This window comes from Syngnathus scovelli, chromosome 16, assembly GCF_024217435.2.
Source record: "Syngnathus scovelli strain Florida chromosome 16, RoL_Ssco_1.2, whole genome shotgun sequence".
NCBI classification, from domain to species: domain Eukaryota; kingdom Metazoa; phylum Chordata; class Actinopteri; order Syngnathiformes; family Syngnathidae; genus Syngnathus; species Syngnathus scovelli.
Window position 1 is genome coordinate 3,787,307 of NC_090862.1, and position 23,411 is coordinate 3,810,717.

Consider the following 23,411-nt stretch of genomic DNA (forward strand, 5'->3'; position numbering starts at 1 on the left):
AGGTGGGCGACCATTTTGCACTTGCTGTCGACTGAAAATGACATCACAATGCCTTGGGACTCAGGTAACGACCAATCACAGCTCGGTTGATGGCCCAAGTGACACAATTCCAATTGTTTGCTTTGATATGATGTAATTTGTGAAATTAATATTAATATTAATATCTCCAGTTTTTTTTTTTAATAACAATTCAAGTTTCATCTCCTGCCACATTCAAATTCTCTCTGTAAATCGATTGGACACTCTGCCAGATGAAGTTAGCACAGGTATGGCCTCTGGAAAAAAAACACATGAAGTCAGCTTCCGTGCCACTTGGAATTTTTTTTTTTTTCCCCGGGTGGAAAGTGTGCCTAAAAAGCAATTTTTGGTGCTTGCCGAGTTGCTCAGCATTAATCCCGCTTGGCTGCTTTCTCAGCAGACTGATCTTTGCCCCCCCCCCGTCACATCTTCAAACCAGTCGTGCGGCATCTGCAAGTCAAAGCTTTGCGTGACGATAGCGTCTGACTCGGCGGTGTTCTTAAAATATTTTTCGAAACATATTCATCCTGTCGTCTGTGAAAAGAACACATTTGCACTGACCCGCGTGTGCATGATCAGAAAGCTGATTGAAAATCTAATCACGCTCGTTAACGCTCGACTCATTCCACGTTAATGTGAAATCCTTAATTGGTGTACACGCCAATTAATTCATATCATGTCTGGCAGGGTATCTCTAGTGATGGTGTGTTTTGTTATCTTTGTATCTCCATGCGGCTGTTGTATCATCATCATCCCACCTCCATTGAGTAGAATCTCCTCTCCTATGTTTGTTGATGAGACACGAGTGTGTCTGATGGCAAAGTCAAGTCTCTCATCACCATGTAAATGGCTTCAGGGAGACGAGATGATTGCCATCCAAATGTAGATTTGAATGCGAGCTGCATCCAATTCCGGGAATTGCAGGATGTTTTGCACACGAGTAAACGTTCGCCGTGTGGGCTTGGCCTAACTCCCTGTTCAGGTTTGACAAACGTTATCAGTCCAGACAATAGACGGCTTACTTTTCTTTGCAAGTCATCCGTCATCGGTCTTAGCTGATAGCATCAATATGTGCCCATCCCCCGCTCCATCTTGCACGTCCTCCCTCTGCTTGTTGAAACGATCTAAATTGAATATTAACTACAATGTGGTTCAATATGCATTCGAAGAATTGGACGGTGGATTAACACCGTAGTCTTATTTAAGACACTCCAAAAAAATGGCTAGATCAACTTCTTAGATATTTAATCCGTCCCTGCTTGTTCCGCCGCGAGGCATGCATGCTCTTTGGATTTAAGTCAGTTTGAAGAGTCTTTTCCGAGCTGCTCAGAAGAAGTCATCCATGATTTAAGAGCTAATGTCGAAGAATTGAGGTCACCTGACTTTCTAGAGTCAAAAAGTATTTTTGACTATTGTCGGAAGAATGGCTTGGAAAATATGCACCTGAAATCCTGAAAAAATAAAAATACTTTTGAATAGATTTGTTCATGGTAACGTTCAATTAGTAAGACATATTTCCTGCTGGGAATAAATCAACTCACTAATCCTCATTTACACATCATTTGAGATGCAAAAAAAATGTTTCAGTCAATAAATAGCAGCCGTTTCGTTGACGTCTTCAACGGCTTTATTTGTCCTGAAAACAAAGACAGATCACCACTTTCAAACGTTGCCTTTTTATCCGTACATAGGCGTTTTTTTTTTCTGCCAAGACAACTGTGAATATATAAATAGTAACAAGAAAGAAAACACAACTTGAATTCTTAAGTCACTAAATCATTTCAAAAAAATCACACGTACCGGAATAACAATAGCAGAGTAACAGAACATTCTGGAAAACAGAATATTTACCTTCAATGTACTTTAAATGTAAAGTGCACCATAAGCGTCAACTGGAAAATAGCCCAATAGTCACAAAAACAAACAAAATGTTCCTGTTTGATTTTTAAATGTTATTTCGTAACAAGACTTTCAAAAAGCAACTTATTGATGCGAATGCGCGAACAAATATCAATGTAATTTGTCCTCGTCTCCATTATTTTTCTGGAACGATTAAAAACAACTCTTAGGTGTGTCGTCTTGTTGCTGAACTGTCTGGCTTAACCAGTCAGACAGTGTGACGGAAAACCAAGTTCATCTAATTAACCGTCGGATTAAAAGTCTTCTTTGTTTGGTTGTCCTGAGAATAAAACGAAAACATCTCTGGAAGCAAGTTGACAAGTCATCCGGTTTTCTGCCACATCACTGAAACCTGCTCGGATAATTCAAGACTCAATGTAGTAACGGAATACGGAATTCAACTTTAGCGTTTCTACTCAGTTCCTCTGCTGAGGTAGCTTTCGGGGGAATGAGGAAGAAGCTCGTTTGCTTTAGACGAGAATGTTGGTGCACTTCTCAAAAGTCTAGCGTTAGCATTGTTGTACAACCTGAATAGGAAGTTATTGACAGGAAAGCAAAATCAAATCGCTTTATTCCTGTGTTGAGTGTGCTTTATTGACGGTAGAACGTAAGAATCTATTTGCGTGACTTCATCCATCGAGATTTTCCAATCGATGACAAACCGTGTCCGCATGTAAACGGATTTTATCCGTTCTGACCAGCGACCTCTTTAGCCGACCCATCTCTGTTGTCCACATTGCCGGATCCCGATCCCCTCTGAGTTCTCGACTTTCTCCCGAGAGCTTGATTTTGGGCTTCCTTTTCTTTCTCCAAAGTCTTTGACTTTACTTCAACATTCCACCTCTCTTTCCCTTTGGAATCTCGATTGGCCGTCTTTTTGATTCCGCTCTCTCGACTTTTCACGTCCTCCTTCTCCCTCGTTTTCACTTTCTTCTCAAGACCTTGCGTTTCTTTGCTCGAGGTCGGCTTGGTTTTGGGGTCAAACAACGCAACGTACGCGGTGTAGTCTAAGAATACAGAACTGGATTTGTTCGACGTTTTCGTTTCCGTGTCATCGGCGGTATCCGCTTTCCCGTGTCTTTCAACCTCTTTGATTGGCGAGTCGCTACATTCGACAAACTCCTCAGAGGTGGAGGAGCGATTGGAGTCATCTCTCGAGCGACCTCTCTCGAGAGCTCTAGAGCGATCTCTCGAGAGATCTCTCAAGCGATCTCTCGATAGAGCTCTCTGGCGATACCCAGGACTCATCTCCAATGTCGGAATACGGGAAGGCAAATCAGCAGAAGTGCGTCTGACGGCCGAAATTGACCGTCGTTCTCTCTTTGTCGATTGGACGGTTTTCTCTGGCGTTTGTTCTTTCGGAGATTGCGGGGAGTCTTGCGAGAGTCTCCTGATGCTCTTCTTTGCCGGGTTTGCGGTGTTATCAGAAGACTTTGTCGACGCGGCATCCGTCCTGTCGGTAGACGTCTCAATTGTCGCGGCTTGGATCCGCTCCCACATAGTCAACGGGGAACTTTGACTGTAAGATATTCGTTGGGGTTTGTTTTCTTTGACATGGTACGTTTTTTTGCTGGATTCACTTTCATTCAGTGTTTGGCGAGAATCGGGATCGGTGAGCTGTTTCAACGTAGCCTTGCTTTCAAGGTCGTCTACCGTCTTTGAACTTCCATCACAGTCGGATGGTCTCAGCGGTTTTGTGTCATCTAAAGTATTTTTTTGAAGATTCACATTTGGTGCTAAAGAAGCATCTGACTGGATTTGTCTTTTGTTCCCCGAGACCACTTGAGTTCCTTCCTTTCGATCATGTAGTCCAACGGATTTTTTATTCTGATTGTCTACAGAAGTTTCTTTTTGTTTATCCTCTTGATTTTTCTGGAAGGCGTCACTCTTTGTGTCATCTTTCTGCAATCCCATTTTTCTGTTACTATTTTCATGAATTTTAGGCGCAGACTTGATTTCTCCAACTGACTTGTGGATGGCTTCTTCATCTCTGGTCAGGCTGTTCAACCTCTGAAGAGTGCTCGGGCCGTTGCTGATGTTCCTGTCTTTGGTAGTCGGATGGGTAATATAGGTTTTCAGGGTTTGATTACTTGAGCTTGAAGATGAGGAAGAGGAGGGGTGGGAGGTGTGACTTTTCGAGGGGCTATGTGATGACTCTGTATGATTAGCTTGCACCGGATGTGTGGTTTTAGTTTCTGTGTGTTCCGTTCTGGAGTTTGAGTCAACGGGACTTGGCGGGTTAAGGGTTTCGGCAGCAGTCCGAATTTCTGACGATTTCCTTTGTTCGGAGGCGGGTTCGAGATTACCGGTACTACGACGGATGTGTTCGATGTTGCTGGACTTGGCTTGACCTTCATTTTGACCTGTTGATGAAACCGAGTGAAGGTCAAGTTTGTCAGCTTTTGTATCGGTGGAATCCACGCGATGCAACCTGTCATATATCGAGTCTCTAACTTGGATCCGATCTTGGGATGGTGGCGGATTTGTCTTCTCCTCGATTTGCGTAGGAGTCTGTCTCGGTTTAGCAACCTCTGGCATGGGTGCTTCGGGCATGGTGAAAGGATCTCTGAAGCGAATAGCTTGACTGACTTCGAACCTCTCGGAGCGTTGCAGATGCACTTGAGTCGGTCTGTTCATATCCATGATGTTTATAAAACCAATAACGTCGCTCGGGGGGTCAGGCTCGGGCCAGGTGGGCAAGTAAGGGATCAAGTATGCCTTCTCTAGATTTAAAAGTCCAGGATGGATGTCTTCCTCTTCTTGCGTGGGTTCTTTACTTTCTCTTCCTCGCCTTCTCTTCTTAGTATCTGGCACCTCTGTTGTCTGGGACTCTTTGGGGCTGTTAGCGCTAGTATTTTCTCCAAGTAAAGCATATTTGGGGTTGTACATTTTCTTTGTTACATTCGTAGAAGAAAGGACAACAGGTTCTAGGTGTGGGAGGGGTTCACGCTGAGGCTCTGGCTCCATGGCGACTTGCTGGAGATCAACAAATCTTGAGGTGGAGTAAAGATGGCGGAAGACGTGATCAAAAGCTTCCACTGCCTGGCCTGTCACCACGGTGACCAGGTTTTTGTCCAGCCGTGAGGACATCCAGGTGAAACTGTAAAACCAAAATGATGTCTGAGAGATGATGACAAAAAAATGATTTGTCACTCTCAAGCATCAATTAAACTGACCTGAAAGATCCAGATACCGCTTTGTCTCCATCGATGAACATGAATCGGTGTCCCAGTCGACCTTTGACCTTGGTGCAGGAACGAGTGTAGAACTCTGTTCCTTCTGTACAGCGTACCCGAAGGTGCTATAATTTAAAAATACAAAATATTATTGGTCATATGATGTATGCTAGGAAAACAAAGTCACTGTAAATTGAAAATAATTGAATAATTGAAAGCAGTATTCGTGATGAGTGCCTTTGAAACCAGGGAATTAAATTTAAAGACTGAGACAACATCGTCCTTTGTCACGACATGACACGGTCTTGTGAGAAATTCCCCTTTGCTCTCCTTATGATCACAGCTTTCTCTTCCCCTTTGTGCATTCCTTTGCGTGATAAGCAAACTCAGCAGATTTTATTTGGAGCCTTTGGGCGTTCAAGAAAGAACGTTGTGTCAAATAAGATCATTTACAAGATCATCTCGTTGCATTGTGTTGTAAACAAACACAAATGCATCCAAAATATGCAAACAAATAAATAAATGCAGCTGGGAATTGTGAAAATCCTCAGAGTTGATGAAGGCAGATGTTGCCAGAGTAAATCGGTCAGAAAAGCAGCCGACTTGGCAAAGGCTGAGCCGAGCTCACTTGTCATGTTTGGCTGTCATGTGCAAGCTTTATTGAGCCTCGGATCCCTCACGAGACTTTTTTTTTCTTTTTTTTCTGGTAATCCAGAAGCAGATGCTTCTGAGAATCCTGTCAGGCTGCCTTTGTGCTTTCTTTTCGTTCCTCCAAAGACTTTGAGCGTGACTGTTTTTTTTTTTTTTAAATAAATCCATGCACGTGCCCTCATTCTTTTATACTTTTCTACCTCATATTGTAAAAGCTTGTTAAAAGCATTTCGAAGCCAATGATGATTCAAGAATCGTGAAGTCACTAACTTCTTTTTAAATGTGTGACAATTTTACCTGGGGTGCAATTACAATTAAATTTTTATTAGCTTTTCCTCCGCCGTCATCCAAGTTATGAGGTTATAAAGACTTTTCTAAAATATTAATCTTACAGTAGTCACTCCCAATATATTTTAGCACACTATAAAGCCCTTAATGATATAATACATAGTGTATCTTTTGGGAGCTTAAGATCAGGGGATGCTTTGAGAATAATTGTCAATTTTGGCTATGTGAAGACTGTTTGTGATTTAGGGCTATACAAATAAACTTGACTTGACTTGACTTGACTTGACTTACCTTAAGATGTCCGGCGTGCATGTTGGCTCGCTGACACATAGACAGGAAATGAGGTAATGATGTGCTTTCCAACAAGATGTAGATAGAAACCTTCCTCCTAAAGCCAGCATCGATCAAATCTTTAAAGATGTCTACATCGGTGAAGACGTCCATTACAACAGCAATGACCTGGAGAAGAAGAAAAAAAATTGGATTCAAATGCTTCCACGGATTTTGTTTAACTTGTGGAAACATCAACGTCTTCAAACATGTTCTAGGAATGCTGCGTTTTGGCATATCATGACTGTTAGTGACGTTACATAATGCACACTTATGCAAATAATTAACAAAGCATGAAGGCACAGGAAGGAGATTCCTTTAGTCTTTTAGGGAGGTGATTCATGACTAGTGGGGCAGGACGCAAACGTGGTTCGTGATTCACGTTATTGCTGGTTTCTGGACCGGTAGTACTCGTTTTATGGTACCACAAAAAAAGCACGCTCGGTTATTTATTGGAATATTCGACTTGTATGGCCTTGAAGTGTTTTTTCATATGAATACAAATTTGATTGAGATTTATAGTACTGTAATTCTGATTTTACTATTGCCTGACTGGAAGTTGGTGAATGACTTGGGTAAAAATGGATAATGTTACTGCCCTAAGAATAGAATTTACTCATAAACTGAAAACAGTACAGTCAAGTATTTAGATTGTATCACAGCTCTGACTTGGGAAAATAACAAAAAAATCAAATCAAATAAATAAATAAATAATAATAAATATTTTTTCCATTTTTTTTACATTTTATAAAAGTGGGTCACGAGTTAGTGTCAAAAGAAAAATGCAAGTCCTGGAGTAGCAACAGTTGAGAACCACTTTAGATAACACTGATTAATCATGTCGTACTTTACACTGTCTCACTGAGTTGCTTAAGTTTGGACTCTGAACTCGAACTTACAGCCTACAACATTATGGCAGATTCATATTTTGGATTTGGAAATGAAAAGCAGAAAAAAACACACAATAATAGAACACTTCCCTGTGGAATTAGGTTACTTCTAACCCCCATTTATTTATTTGGTATAGCCATCAAGGTCAAACCAGTGCTCATCACGTTCAAGGTCAGACCACTTGGAACATATTCTCGTCAATGGCCAATTTCAAGTTCTGAATAGTTGCTTTTTGTCAAAGGGAAGATTTATGGGAACTACTGACTTCATTCGCTGAGGTAGCAGACATGAAATTCTTGGCAGTGCTCATTCTGCTATTTAAATTGTTTTCAAATGTTATATTAGTGCAACAACCACATACTGTATTTATAATAGTTCCATTTTAAGAATTATTTTAAGCGATGGCGTCGTGCTACTTTGCATGTTAAGTGCATGCAAATGTAGGAAACTGCACCCAAAAAAAAAAAAAAAAAAGAAGTTTATAGCACCTTTTGCGCCTGTGCGATCATCCTTCTGACAATCTCCTTAATGTGCGTCTGACCCTCCAGCGGTGGTTGCGTGTACACGGTGGTGCGCGTCACCCCGCGGTAAGCTTCAGTATGCGGCCAACCCAGGTCCATCTGCGGGATGGACATGTCCGATAACTCGGGCCAGTAGTGCTGCGACAATGGGTCCTCGTTTTCATCGGCATCCTCCGGGAAGATGTCTGAGCCTGGGTCATAAGGCTCCATGGTCTTCGTGAGCATTTCTTGCTCCAGGTCCGAAAGGAAGCTCCGAATTTGGCGTTCCTCCACGAACTTGTGGAAGGGCTCGCGACCTTCGCGGAGGAGAACCTCCAGAGCGAGCCTCTGGTCCTCGCTGTACAAAAAGTCCGGTTTGGACTCATTTGTCCGGGGGTTCACGTTGTAATCGTCCAGGCACTGAATTTGAGACAGAGCCATAATGAAACGAAAGCGAGAAGAAAAAAAAAAAATCAAGAACAAAACGGAAGTTTCCAAAAAGTTCGTGAAGTCCTAGCTGCGCGAAATTTGATCGTTTGAATCACAAGACAGTTGAACTCCGGGATGATTAAAAATGATTTCTTCTGTCATGGGAAGAACTTCCATGTTACATGAAGAGCCGATCCCGTTGCATCTCACAATGAGGAAGAAACACTTCAGCCCGACCGGCCGGCGAGCGAGAGCGTCGGTCACGCCTCTACCGAGGCACCGCCCGACAGGTGTCAGTGAAACACACACCCGACACACCTTTGTGACCTGCAGCGATTTCTTGGGTGGAGGAAAAAGATTTTAGGAGGGACTCCGATACAAAAGATAGACACCCATCCCCTTTAAACGATTCATTAAATCATTACTGGCAATCCTGAAAACCACCAGCAGAAACCTGCCGCAATGCTTTACCTGTTCTTGAAAGAATTCCCCTTCCTGCTCGAGCATGGGAACCGCAGAGATTTTGAAAATGAAGCAGATAATCATTTAGAGTGTCTGGAAACATTTTAGTGGGGTGATGAGGTGTTGTAGGTTTATTTACGCAGGTGTCAAACTCAAGGCCCGGGGGCCAGATACGGCCTGCCATATTATTTTATGTGGCCCGCGAAGAGAAATTGTGCATCAAATTCGTGTGTCATTACTAGAATTGACTTTTAATATCTTTTTAAAAAAAATATTTGACCAGTTTTTACTAGTCTGATTTGAAAACCAGTTATTTGTCAGTTTGTTTTGTAGCTTTTACTGTATATAATATGAGGTGCTCATACATTTATTTGGGTTAACAGTCATAAAAAAAGAAGCTATGACTACAATGTGGCCCACGAAAAAAATAGTTTGACACCCCTGCTTTAAGGAATTTTTTTAAGGGATAGATTTTTATTTGACAGGAAGCAGAGTAACAGTAAATTGTTTCATAATTTCAGATGTGCCTGAGAATTGTATGTGCTGCATTGGTTACAATCAAATAAATGATAAATAAAGCTGTCATGAATTCTCATATTGATAGTCTATGGTTAGCAGCTATTTTATATATGTTTGTTATTGTTATGTAGACAGTTTGCCTCGGGCACTGGCAACCCGCATCATGCCTCAGCTGACTAAATGTCACCACTTCCAATAAAGACTTACTAAGAAGGGAAGAGAGCAAAACAAGGCGTCACAAGTTGGCTAGGTTGTTTTTTTTCCCAGATTTAAACTTCCTTGGGGAAATTTCAAGAGGCAAGACCAATGTAGCTGACACGATTATTGTCACATGATAGTCTGTTTCGGTGCATGTAAATGTCATAAGAGAAGTGACATCAGTATAGTCAGCATATCTTCGTTTTTGTGTCTCTTAAAGAACCAGTCGAAAAAAAAAAGTAGGTCAAACCAAACCTCAGGGAGCCGGGACTGAGTTCTTCTTTTTTTTTTTTTTTAGCTGTGTAAAGATTGTTTACACCGTCATTATTATCTGTTAGATCAAGTTGGACAAATTTCATAAAATTATACCACACAATGAAAATGTTGCCATAGAATGCCCGAGAACAAATGTTCCATTTTTTCCCCCTCTATTACCGGATCTCATAAAAGCAACCGTGCTAACTCTAATTAATTGTTTGAACACTTGAAGCCTTTATACAACTTATGTGACGTGTGTTGTTCGTCCCGTCATTCGATTGCTGAAAGCTGCAAAGTCAGTCCAACTGGTTTCACATTTTTTTGTTGTGTTTGGCTTCACTTCCCAAGAATATTAGTGACTTCTTCGCTTTGACACTTTCCCGTCTGCTGCCTCTCACTTTATTACTGTCACTCGCATGTCTGCTGTTGATGTATTGCTTCTCCTCCTTGCATTCCCTTCTTTTTTTTTTTTTTTTCTTCTCTTTCACCGCAACCCTATTTAACTGCTGTCACATTTTGCCACGTGTCGCAGGTTCTTTTTTGGCTTGTTGATGTCAGCAGCGAAGTAATATATCACACACACAGAACGAGCATTTGTTTTTTTCTCGCATGCTTTGAAATGACTCGGCAAAATTCTATTTAAAGCATAAATGAAATAGGAGCTATTTTTGTCACACCTTTCGACTGCATCCAAACTCCCCCGTGAAAATCAAGTAAAAAAAAACACAAACGAGGAAATATGAGATTGAAAAATAATTGATCTGAAATGATGCCGCCGATGGGGATTTCCAAATGTGACCTCATTTCCTACCCCAGTTGAAATCTGACATCCTGGTGAGAGAAACAGCACCGCATTCTTAACATAGCACCAGTCAACTGACAACTGCGTTATTCAAAATGGCAGGATTGTGTGTGTGTGTGTTTCTGATCCTAAAACATCAGCTTGCTTACTCAAAGAATGACAGAAATGTGAAATAAAAACATACACACATTTAAATGTACCAGATAAGCCCATCGTAGACTTACTAAATTAATAAAAAACAATATGATAGACTTGCATGGTGCAACTCAACATTTCCTTAAAGAGCAAAATGCAAATTACACTTGAAACAGTCCCTGACAAGTTTAAACGTGACCAAAATTTGCATGAATATGGATGTGAAATAACACAAAAATTCCCTCCTACTGATATTACCATTCCCAGAATGAATTATAGCTCTTACACGTACGCAGCTCATTTAAATCTGTTAAATATGTGGATGACACATTTGTTTTCTAAATTAATTAGCATTCAAATATAATTTTATTTTAATATAAAAAATTAGTCTGTTCAAATATTAACTTTTTTTTTAACATTTGCTATTGGGTGTATGTGCCTTGTTACTTCCAACTGGTCTTGTCAGCATTGCCCCGCCCTTCTTACATCACCGTCTATTTGCTTGCTCCATTACTTTGATACTTGTAATCAGTCAGAGCATATTAAATTGCCAACCTTTCTTTCATCCTGTTGTAATCCATCCGCAAAAAAACATCCGAGTACTTTGTGTGTCAGCCTTTTGAATATGATTTACATAATGGCATGACTTCTTTCTGCAACTTCAAAGCATCGACGGAAATAAGCTTGACCAGTCAGTCACCTTAATTAGACAGGAAAGTTCCTAAGAGGCCATATGTACTTTTTCTTTTTTTTAAATCACCGGAAGCTAGAATGCAACAGTAATGATCAGTCTTCAGAAGAAAATTTATTTAAATGACTCACATTTGTCATGAAATACCTGTGACTCTCTCTAGTTAGTTGCTGTGATCGAAAACATTTATACATTTTTTTTATTTGACCAGGAATTTACTAAGATATGATTAATACAACATTATATACAAAACAAAAATACACAAACTGATTTACAGTTCAAACAGGGTACAATTTGTGATTCTCTTTTCGGGGCCTATTCACACTATCATACAATTCAATGTGCTCTTCAAGTATTTCGGGAAAAATTCTACATGAACTTCCACTGCTCTCCACAAACGTTGCGGATATGCCGAAAAAAAACCCGGTATATTATAGAATGATGCGGTTTGGATTAAAAATTTCTACAAGTGCATTAGTGGAGTAAAAAGTTGTCTGCATGCCTTGAATGGTGTCATTGATTCTATAGAACTGGAGTAGATGTTGTGCCAGTCACAGCTGGTCAGGTTTTGCCCAGGAAGTGGTAAACAGAAGTTTTTTTTGGAAATGATTGCATCACTAGTCAATCTCCAGGCCATCTGCTTCAAAGATGACTGGTAGCCAAGAGCAGAGAAGCAGTGGAAGTGACGTGGATGAGAAGGCCCACTTATATGTGTGGGCTCACCGACAGTGGTAAACGGGCTGGACATACTCCGGAGGAAAGTAGCCCACGTGTCCATGGCAACGGCCCCTCCAGCGCAGTGAGTCGGAGCAGTCAATGAGCTCGATGACGTCACCCCGCAGGAAGCGGAGCTGCGAGGGGTGGTGAGGGTTGAAGTCGAAGAGAGCGTGGGCATGGTGAGGACGCTGCCAAAAGAGATCGAGAAAGATAGAGCAGGAAGTCACAAGCGGAAGGACGAAGAAGGAAAGATCAGTTTGAAGACAAACGTCTGGATATTTGCAAACTATGATTGCATATTTCATTCGTAGAGATGAATGGTTGCAGATGCAATAAGTTCACTTCTTTGCTAATGCTTTGACATTTTCATTTATTTCATTATTATTTGAATCAATTGAAATAAGTCAACAGAAGAGCGAGTTCTAACCAAGCACAGAATGAAAGCGACACGTTGAAATAAATATTCAGTGATGACTAATAACCGCCTGGTGTAGTCGAGTTGAGTATCAGAATGTTTGGAGGCTGCAAGCAGCTCTCGGTGAAAAATCGAGATTATATTATATATATTATATACAGTTTATGCTACACAACAAATTGATGAATAACTTAGTTTTGAAAACAGGGACTAGTCAAAACTGTTCAAATATTTGAAAAAGATGAATGGTAATAAAAATTGCCAGCAATATCTGTATGTTTTTAAAGTGAAAACAATTTGTAATTTTAGTTTTAATATAAGTTGATGCACAATTTGTATTTGCGGGCCAAATAAAATTATGTGGCGGGCCCCCGAGCCTTAGGTTTGACATCTGTGATTTAGACTTATTTGAAATTGGAAAAAAATTGGTTTGCTTTGTTTCTTATTTGAGAACACACAGCTTTTATCAGCGGGGAGCCGCTTGCAGAGAAAAAAATGACAAAAATCGAGAGCGAAGGCACAGCTAGCCAAACGCCGCGCGATGCCGAGATAAGATCACACACCTATACACTAAAAATAAAACCGCCTTCAATAAAATGTACCCCATCACCCATCTGTCCAACTGTGTTTGTCTTTAAGTGCACGCAAAAAACAAGTTACTTTTCCGCCTCTTCTGATCTCTGCAGGCCGGCAAAGTAAAAACTGATTAGCTGGAGAAAAGTGACTATTTTAAGTAGCGCAATTTCAACCTCAGTGTTCTCACTTTGCTGTCAGTTGCAGTTCTATTGAGGAAAGTAGATGTGAACTAAGAGGGCGAATCAAGCCTGGAAGAAATACCAATAGTTTGTGCTTTGGTAATTTGGCTTTCACCCTAAACACAAATTACTTCAAGGTTATGCAGTGTAGTCTGCTTTCGAAAATGTCAAGTAAGTTTTTGCATGATCGTACTTAGAAGTAGATCCGTTGAGGCTCGAGGGCATATGAGGATGGAGGGGTGGGCGTTGGGGGTGGGTGGGAAAAGCGAGAAGAAGAAAAAAAACATTTGCCATCCTGCCATGATGAGATAAGGAATGATCTTGTGCCGGGTAATGAGCTCATTTGGAATTAGTTTGGAAAGAAAATGACACATTTGGTCACACATTTGAGCCAAACAAAGCGGAATTATTTGTGTAATATTATATATTATCGTCAGTATTGAATTGCCAGGCCTAAAATGGAGCTAGGCTGATATGGAAAATGACTGACGAAGATCTGCGTGCCAGGGAAAAGAAAAAAAAATGCTCGTAGTAATGTGTCTATTCATCAAGAAAGTGGAGGCACGTCAAGTACAAGGACATAGGAGATGACCTTTTCGTTGCATGAATTTTTTATATTCAAACGCAGGCACGGAATTCAAGATGCTGAGTGGGGAATGTGTTGCGTTGATTTTTAGTAGATAAATATTGATTCTGAACGGTTCCAGATCGTGTTAGTGGCTCAACTGTGTGCTATTATATTTAATTGATTTTGCGAGGGGCAAAAGAAAACAAAAAAACAGAGTCATCTTTCAAATTCATTTTCCACTGTATTGATATGATCTCATCGATTTCCTTTTATGGTACAAACAAGGGTGCTTCTAGTTCATAGGTGTGTCGCATGAGACGAGCTTATTTGGATGATTGACGTATGATTGACACTTTGCTACCACAGCAACCCGTCAAGCCACATGGTTGTGCGTATGAGCGGGGATTACGGACAGACTCCACCCTGTCGATCATGATCTGTAGGTGTTAACAGAGGACACCTTGTTGACGCCATTCCTCTTTCCGCTTTTGACTTCACAATAACATCATGGGAGCTTCAGAATCTTTGGTCTGATTCAAGGGCTATATTTTATTTAATTTCATTTTATGTGATTTATGTGATTTTTAAATTTTTTTTATTTATTAACATATAACATCATGGGAGCTTCAGAATGGTCTAATTCAAGGGCTATATTCATTTCTATTTATTTATTTATTTATTTATTTATTTATTTATTTATTTATTTATTTCAATGTCACTGTGTCTTCTAATGGTCAAATTAGTCTTGGAATCATTTTAGAAATATGAGCACATTTGCTCATATGGCAGATGGAAGACAATAAAGGAAGCACACATGGGACAGATATGTTTCGTTAATGACATTGAATGTGACATGACAGAATGAAATGAGACGAAAAAAAAATGAAGGGCACACAAATATTTATTTGACTTGATATGTTCTACCTGCCCACACCTCTTTGAAGGTTAAAAAAAAGAAAAACATTTCCCGGTATGCCAAAATTGTTAAATGAATCAGTCTGTGATGTTCTATTAAATGTTAAAATATAAAAAATATTTATTAAAGAGGGACACACAGTGTATCGAGATTTCTGGAGGACATTGATGAAATGTCAAATGTGCTCTTGTGTTTTTTTATTTAGTATATTTTAGAAAATATATGTTATAAAAGGAATCATGTTTAAATTAGAGGTCACGTGCTCACTCTTGCAAAGTGTTCGGGGTCTCGCAGAAAGACGGTCCTCTCCTTAGCGATACTGTTGCTATGATAGAACTCCACAAGCTCATTCAGGGAGGAGAAGAGCTCATCCCACACGTAGTATTGACTGCAACGGTCCTGCAGTACCTTGAAGTGCTGGACGTGGTCACCATAACTGTCAAACAAACAAAAAATAGATTTTAAAAATGTCATTTCATCACTTTTTTGCTGACACAGTCATTTTGTCTTAGCTAGTCACTGTTACAAATGATTAATTGTTTGCATATTTTTTTTAAAAAACAATTCAAAGTAGGTCATTGTCTAATGGCCTCATAAAATGACTCATGTTCTGTCTGACGGAAAAAAATAATAACAAGCAGAGGCCAACTTGTCAGCCAACATTTTGATGTCATTGAGTCATTAATGGTTGTTCATAATGGGATGCTCATTTGCGTGAACAGTTTCCTCATTTGCAAAGTCATTTAAGAGACTGCTATTTATTTGTTATTGGAGCAAAGTATTTACATAATTCATTTAGTTCCTCAGAAAAATCAATGCAGGCCGCAATTAAACAGCCATTTTTCTTCCGCCGACACTTCCTACCTGCTCCCTGTGGCGGTTGCTAAGTAACTTAGCAGTTTATCTTTAGAAATCGGAACATCTCACCATGATCATTACTGTTATATAAGCTCCTGTAACATACAGCCAAAGTCAACTCAACGCCCCCTTATTTCTCAAATCATCCCAGAGTAGGAGGGTGCAATGTTTACATTTAATGATGCCGAATATCGGTCGTGGCAGATTTGGCAAAATCAGTCATACTTTTTCATGATGTGCTTTGAGAGAGAAAACTTTTGTTTTTCAATTAGACTAAGTCAACCTGTGAGAATAAGTAGCCCCTCAATCCACAAAAGTAACACCATGCTGTGAAGTCATCAGCCAATTATGACGTCTGATACCCTTTGCTGCCCCCTACTGATCAATTTGGGTAACTGACACTCCTGAGTGATGGGCATGACCTTCCTGACATGGCATAAATACTCTTAATATATTTCATTTTTGATTACCCATTTTAAAACCCACTATTCAAACTCAACAACAACAAATATATATTTTTTCCAGTCCAAAAAATAATTCCTTAATCAAATACCTTTATAACCTTATATAAGAATGAAACATGTTCATCAACCAAGTCAACCACAATAATGCAATCAATCATTCACTGCCAAGCCTTTTCGCTAAAATCCATATTTGCAATCTATAACCATCAACGTCGAGTCCTTCCGATCATTATGCATGTATCATCATTACAATCTGCCCAGAGGTCAAGTAACACACTCTGGCCGATAAACTCTTACAGCGTGATGAACAGTACACACACATTAATACAGACACACACTCTCATTTGTGTTCTTTATCCAGTGTAATTAAGGCCCACAGCGATTGAGAGATTATGTTCTTTTTCTCCGTACAAAGAAATCTGGAGGAGGGATTGAGACAAAGTACGAGTGAGAAGCAGACTGGCATTTGGAAAGCCACCTACTGTAGATGACGCGATAGAAAGCGGTGAGACATCCTGACAGCCAAGTTATTTTTACAACTTTTACCCGACGCCAGCACAATTGGAGATGCATGAAGGTCGCTCTGCTTGTCTTTCCCTCGACTTCCTCCTTCAATTTGCTCTCACTTCCTATCTGCTGCTGTCAGGTTCTCTAATCTCACCTTCTTAATTTTTAGCAATGTGCAACGATGCATGCGTGTTAATGTCGTGATTAAACTGTAACAAATGAATGACACACCCAATGAGGTGGCCGGAGTGCGGTTTTAAAAGGAGGATGACGTCAGGGAGGACTTGCAAATAACATTACATCATGTGTTTTGGGGTAAGGGTTAGGGTTTGCAAGATGTGTCTAATTTATTCTAAATTAATTGCATATTTACTCATATATCATATATGAATGTTGGTACAGGCAATAATATTTCTCTGTTTGAATTTTTTTTTGTCTTATCTGTTTTGACACCTCAGACTACATTTTGCAATTTTTTGCCACTTTTGCACATTTATTTATTAGCATAAAAATATTATAATTAAATGATTATAATTATATTTAATGTGGTATATATATGAGAATAATTCTATAATTATACAAAATAATATATTTTTATTTATATTATATATTCTAATAATTATTATCAAAATTATTATACTAAAATATTGCCAAATTAATACATTTCTGAGAGTGTCTAATAAAAACCACGTAGGCGCCATTTTTGAAACAGCATTGCATCAACGACAGACTTAATATATAAATAAATGCGGTAGAAATGATTCGGTGACGTCGGTGACGTCTGAATGGTTATATAGAGCCTGTGACTCACTGGTGACCATTCCAGGGTGTGTAGACCACCTTTTCCCCAAAAAGTCAGCCGGGATATGCTCCAGCTCTTCGTGCCCCCTCAACAGAATCCACAAAACGGTTGGCTAGATAGCTCATAAGACTCAATGATTGTGAAATCACCCACTAGCAATTGACATTCATGCTCCACTAAATCTCAGACGCTACTCGATGCTCGGCAAAGATTCTGGAACTGTAACATAAACACAGCCTTAAGTGCCCATTCCTTTTAACAAGACACTAATGATGACTGATGACAAAAGATTCTCAAAGCCAAACGACCCGAAGGAGCATGAGTCAGCGATATTAGAGGTCGTGTGAATAATGAAGCTCCGTTCAAAATGGCTTCCTTGTGAACATAATAGCATAAAAGCACTTTTTTACCCAGCATGCATTTGTTGATGATGTCGGCTTAATATGTACAAATGTGAAATTACAGCATATTTAAATACCACATGAGTAAATTTAGCTTTTTTAGAAATTATAAAAGTGAATATATCATAAAATAATCAACATGAAAGATTTAATAGAAGCGCATGAATAAATAAAGTACTCAGAGACGTACAAGTTTAATTTATTTTTTTTTTTTTAGAACAATCAGTCCTGATTTACAATACAAATGTCACAACATAATTTAGTCACGCTCATGATGCATCCATTAAACTTCCAACTTCTAAACTGCACTTGTGATTAATTTCAGGAAACTTTGATCAACACTAGTCCAAAATAACTTGGACTATGAATATGCAAAATGCTTTTCTCATGTCTCTTCATAAGAGCCTAGGTTGCCATCACTTTGCCCCACTTTCTAAAAATAAACCACCAAACAACCCAATGTGGCAGATTTCCTGCCGTGGTTTCACGCTAGTCACCAGACACACATTTATTCCCCCCCCCCCGATAATCATCATGACAAAAAAAAATCCAGCAAAAATTCCGGCTCCTCCACTTTAACTCCTCACCATAAATTTACTATTTAAACATATATTAAAACTGCACTTAGCTTAGCTACGAGTGAAGCACTCACATTAACTATCACCAAAAACATCTTCCTAGATACGAGGAGCTGTCAGCGCACACACCTGACCCAATTTTGGTGCCGACTGCACCATCCAGCAAACAATACCCATGCTGCCAAAAATGTCGCTTTTTGCACACTTTAGCACCTCCTCTGAGCTCAGGGCTAAAATCACAAGCGGCCACCACCGTCACTGCCCGCCTGGCCTTACAATCGGTGCCATCAAGATGCTCTCGTGTGCAAGATGAGATTAGCTCAGAGGCTTCCTGCTTTTTTACATCCCCATCCCTCCTCAAACTGTCTTCCTACGTAATGAGTTAGTTTTTACAAGATTTTAAAAATCTACAAGAGGAGTAAATATGAATAATTTTCTTTACCTGACCGACATGGAAAACTCCCCAGGAGCGCTCTCGCTCTCTCGGACTAAAAAAGCTCCACATTCCCGGTGTCGAAGTCGACTTTCCGCCACACCGCGAGATATACGACCTGCAAACCACCTGAGGGATTGGAAAGTAAACACAATGACATTAAATGGTTATTTTATTTTTATTTTTTTTATTGCCGTGTGTTTACAGAATCGTTGCAAAGTAGTAAATCTAATTGTCTTTTTTTTGTCATAAGAGAATGACATTTAAAAGAAATTCTTACAATAGTATAGATCAACGCTGTCGGACACTTGATCCTTATAAAGTTATTTAAAAAATAAATAAAATTGCACACAACTTTGTGGAAGCTCTATTTTAAGTTGCCACAACATTAATTTCTTTTTACTCAAACCTTTGTTTTGGCAAAGGCCTCCTATCTAAGAAGCTTTTTTTTTTTTTTTTTTTTTTTTTAACAAGACAAAGCCTGCTGTAACATTGTCACTTAAGCATCTGTCGGAAAAAAAAAAAAAAAAAAAATAGGAGCCCATCTGGTGTGAGACAGTGATGGAAATGTGGTGTGCAGCAGCAAACACACACACACACACAAAGTGTAAGATTACGTAAGTGAGCGTATGAGTAGGACGGGTTTGTCTTTTGCCGGGATGCAGATGTCCAAATCAGAGCAGAAGATGCCTGGAGCTGCTCCACACACTAATGAGCTGTTAAGATCGACCATTTTCTGGAGATGCGTCTGAATCTGCTTTAGCGACGCTTCCTATGTGTGCGTTGTGTACTTGTACGCATGCGTCAACGTTTTTTCCATGAACTCACGCGTGTGGCCGCAGGTTGATATAGTTCTTTGGCACAAAGCCTTTTCTGTTGTCCAGCTCAGCTGTGTACCAGTTGGGATCATCCTCCATGTTGGTGATCTAGCAAGGAAATTAAATATTGGATCATTTGGATTCACAGTCATATTATTTCTGGGTCAAAGGTCATGAATTTTTTTTTTTTTTTTTAGGCCTCTTTTCAAACAATGAAACTGTAAATGTGCATTTAGAAGAGTCTGACGTATTGATCGATCAAGTTTGAGCATTTGATCGTACATGTGAAGCTTTTTTTTAAGAAAATAAAAGGTGTAAAAATAACATCCGCTTCTGTTTTCTCACCTCTCACCAACGGCCACTCCGCTGCTTTGATTCTCATTTGCAAGCAGTTTTTAAGTGCGAGAGAGTTTTGTGATTCAGTTTATGTCGATTAAGTGTCCATTGATCGTGTCACCTTGAACACTCGCATAAAAATACACCACTGTGTTCTTGCAGAAGGGTAGACAGGCGTGGGTAGATAGACTGACAGACATTTAGTGGGAGTTCAATTACCTGGCTGTCTATAAATTTCCACCCCAGCCTTCTAAAAAAAAAAAAAAAAAAATCTCACTTCAGTTATTCAATGTTTTTCCAATATGTTGGTATTTTTTTTAAATGCTCAAATGAGACACACAAATTGTCTCACTCACGTTGAAAGTAAAAATGGGTCAATTTATAATAAGTGGATGATTTACTATGTTTATTTTAGGACATGGGATGAAACAATACACGTTAGAAGGGTTTTTATTTGGAGACTGTCATCAAAACCGATTTTCACTTTTATGATTTACTGCTTGGAGAAAAATGGATTTTTATTTTGGTAGCTTGGCAGTGGAACACAACTTTTAACAAGGCTATTTTTAAATTGCGAATCGACTGTCCTTTCTACTAACTGCACACCAGGACCTGGCTAAACTCCCAACATAAAAACAAAACTGCTCTTCTGGGACACAGAAAAAACAAGATTTTTTGCTTCTATAAAAACAGAACAAATAGTAATCCATTCACAACAAGTCAGCAACGACGATAGGAAAGATTCATTTGACCGAGATTTGAACCTGACCTATTTTGACTGACGTAATCAAAACTGTTTTGCTAAAGCTAACTGTGCTACCCTCGAACATGAGTCATCAACAGTCAACTTCAACTCAAATTTTTAAATAAGACATCACGAGTGAAGATTTGTGTGCACCATACCAAAAATACATCACAAAATCATAACACAGATGAGAAAAAAAAATATTTCAATGTCAATTTATGTAATTTGCCCCTTCTATTCAACATCCATCACCGCTATGACACCAACTTTTTTTTTTTCATCCCCATCTCAATTTCCATCCCATTATGCAGAGCTACATAATAACACTGCAAGTATGGAATGTTTGCAAGACTTTTAAAATCCAGCCGCTTGACCTCTTCATGTCTCTTCTTCATCCCTGCACAGCTGGCATGTTACAAAACTCGAAAGAAGTGCCCCAGAAATGCACTCACAGTTCCTCATCAAGGTTTGTGGACTTTTTATATCAACTTGTTTTATGCAAACATTTGACATGCATGAAAAAGTAGATGCTTCATTTTTTTTTTCACCTTACCTTTAACAACTCTCCTTTGTTGAAACTCAGTTCATCACCCTCGGTGGCACGAAACGTATACAGTGCCACTGCCTCCATGCTGATAACCACCAGAGCACGCACGCACTCACACACAACTCAGTCAAATACTTTCCACAAGTGTTCCAGAATGATGAGGGGAATGGAAATTAAAAAAAAAATTCAAAGAGGACAATCTGAAAGAAGATCAGATGGTGCCCGCTGTGTCTGCGGAGCAAAAGGATGAGAGAGCGTTGTGAGCTCAGAGAGGAGAAACACAACTGGCTGGTGCTCAGCAACACACTGCCATGAGTAACGTTCTGAGAGAGAGTGAGCGAGAGAGAGAAAGAAAAACAGACCACACACACAGGATAAGAGAGTGGGAGGCACTTCCTGTGTATGAACATTAGTCTCATAAGGTTTGTGGTTTCTTTCTACACTAAGACGAATGTTGATCACAACTCACGTGCATCTCGATAAAAGCAAGACTTTGTTTTCAAAAATGAGCAATTTGTGTTGCACTGTTGTATGGTGTTCCACAGGGTTCAATTCCGGGGCCTCTACTGTTTTTATTGTGTCTGATATATTTGAGTTCCATCTTGTGCTGAACATAAAAGAGGCTTTCTCATTGAGCCCATTTTTGAAATCAAAACCTGAATGAATTGAAAAATTATATGCTGCAGGGATTGATAAAATTGCATTGATGTTTGCAGGATAATAAGAATGGAACAGTCATGGAGGTTCGATGGCTTCCATCGTTATTGTGCTCGCTCATGTCAAGGCCTCTTAAATCTTAAAAAAAAAAAAAAAGTCTTGTCGATATATTTAGATGTGATATATGCTTCGTGCCACATAAAATAGAATGAACTGTGTTGAATATTTCATGACAACAGAGAGCGTGTGAGTGACATGTACCGTTCGTATGCATGTGTGAACCCGGTAGCAGAAACGGGTCGAATGGAGTGATGGTTGATCTTGCGTCATTTTTTCGGAGCCAAATTCACTCTTGCATGAAGACCCCTGGAGTTGTTGAGAAAGTGCTCTTTAAATATTTCAAGGGACATTCGCAAGATCAGACAGCGATGCACTAAGTCTCACATGCATTTGGGCCGTCATTTATCTAGCATTAGTATAGAAATTAAAAATAGATATATTTTCCCCCTACCGGTCTTTGAATTGCACCAAAAAGTTAATTGCCGCATTGTGGGTCTACGTGCTGTATGGGTGTTAAGGCAAACTAGAAAAGTAGAGAAAGAAGGACAATGTGTCCAGGAAATCCAAAAGCTTTTGTTTTGTAGCCGTGAGAAGCCTTTCTCAGGGTGCTGAAAGGGTAAAGCAAGAACAAAATAGGAGGAAGTTTCATTCATCTACTTTCCTACTGTTAAATTTCGGAAATCACTTTTATGTTGGTGGTGAGTTGGCATTGTGGTTTGCAACATTTGAAAGCTTCAAGTCAGATATTCTCAGGTGATGCCATCTGTGAAGTTGCACACTTTTTAGTTGTAATTAATGTTTTGATCTGTGAAAACAATTTGTGAGTGCAATAATTAATACATCTAAGTGTATTTCACATCAAACCCAAAACCTGTAAATTTAACTTCCCCCCCCCCCTCAATCAAATCTTGAACACGTCTGCCCTCTGTTGGCCAAAATCAGAGGTGCGTGATAGTTGAGCTGAAGCTCTCTAATTTATTTATAATCTATAATTTATTTATTTGTTTATTTATTTCCGGTTACTGTAATATTCTTGTTTCAGACTAACACAAACAAACACTGTTATTGTACATTAGCTTAGCTTCAGTTGTCCTAACATAAGCTACCAAACCAAATATAAGCTTGTAAAAGACACAGTAAGGATAAAATATAAATAAAAAAAAATAATAATAATAAAACCTTAATTCATCATTCAACAAAACCATCTTAAACTGGTTTACATTAATGTTGTATTTCTTCCTCTTTCATTTAAGCAGGAAATGGTCTATTCATAGCTCAGTCCACTTTTGCACTCATGTCTATTCATAGAACCTGATTTAAATATCATGTACTACTTTTTCCATCTTAGACGTTATGTGACTATTGCTCTTTGGACATGATCAGACACATGCAGTGGAAAAAGACTTGAGGGGTGGAATGCTGCCCTGCGATATTTTCTGGGCTCACAACGTCACACCTGTAACACACACTTGGATGCCTTGGAAATTCCAGAACGCTCTTGCCTTTTTCATATTACATCCATGTAGTTGGTCAATTTTAGGTGTTAATTTGGCCGCATTGTGGGCTAATAGTTGGCTCATATGGCTC

At 39.4% G+C, this 23,411-nt stretch overlaps 2 protein-coding genes and 1 long non-coding RNA gene across 5 annotated transcripts in view; 1 reads left to right on the top strand and 2 right to left on the bottom strand.

The window, feature by feature from the left end:
• LOC125983557 (uncharacterized) lies at positions 1–14,526 on the top strand. The gene is made up of 2 exons (XR_007486741.1): positions 1–64; positions 14,069–14,526. It is a non-coding gene; the product is annotated as an uncharacterized lncRNA (long non-coding RNA).
• On the bottom strand, positions 1,623–8,509 carry LOC125983520 (protein FAM83G). The gene is made up of 4 exons (XM_049744867.2): positions 7,742–8,509; positions 6,324–6,491; positions 5,094–5,218; positions 1,623–5,017 (listed from the first exon to the last, which is right to left on the bottom strand). The coding sequence occupies exons 1-4, from the start codon at positions 8,192–8,194 to the stop codon at positions 2,602–2,604; spliced, it is 3,162 nt and encodes a 1,053-aa protein (XP_049600824.1). The 5' UTR covers positions 8,195–8,509; the 3' UTR covers positions 1,623–2,601.
• Positions 11,343–23,411, bottom strand: part of grapa (GRB2 related adaptor protein a) — a 14,632-nt gene continuing 2,563 nt past the window's right edge. Inside the window, exons 2-6 of one of the 3 annotated variants that reach the window (XM_049744905.2) lie at positions 20,035–20,065; positions 19,490–19,587; positions 18,671–18,790; positions 14,886–15,054; positions 11,343–12,152 (exon numbers count right to left, since the gene is read on the bottom strand). In XM_049744905.2, coding sequence (XP_049600862.1) covers positions 11,967–12,152; positions 14,886–15,054; positions 18,671–18,790; positions 19,490–19,587; positions 20,035–20,065 — 604 coding nt within the window. In that variant the 3' untranslated portion in view covers positions 11,343–11,966. Of the gene's footprint in view, positions 12,153–14,885; positions 15,055–18,670; positions 18,791–19,489; positions 19,588–20,034; positions 20,066–21,113; positions 21,596–23,411 lie in introns of those variants that run through there. The other 2 variants (XM_049744904.2, XM_049744906.2) reach the window with 2 other exon arrangements.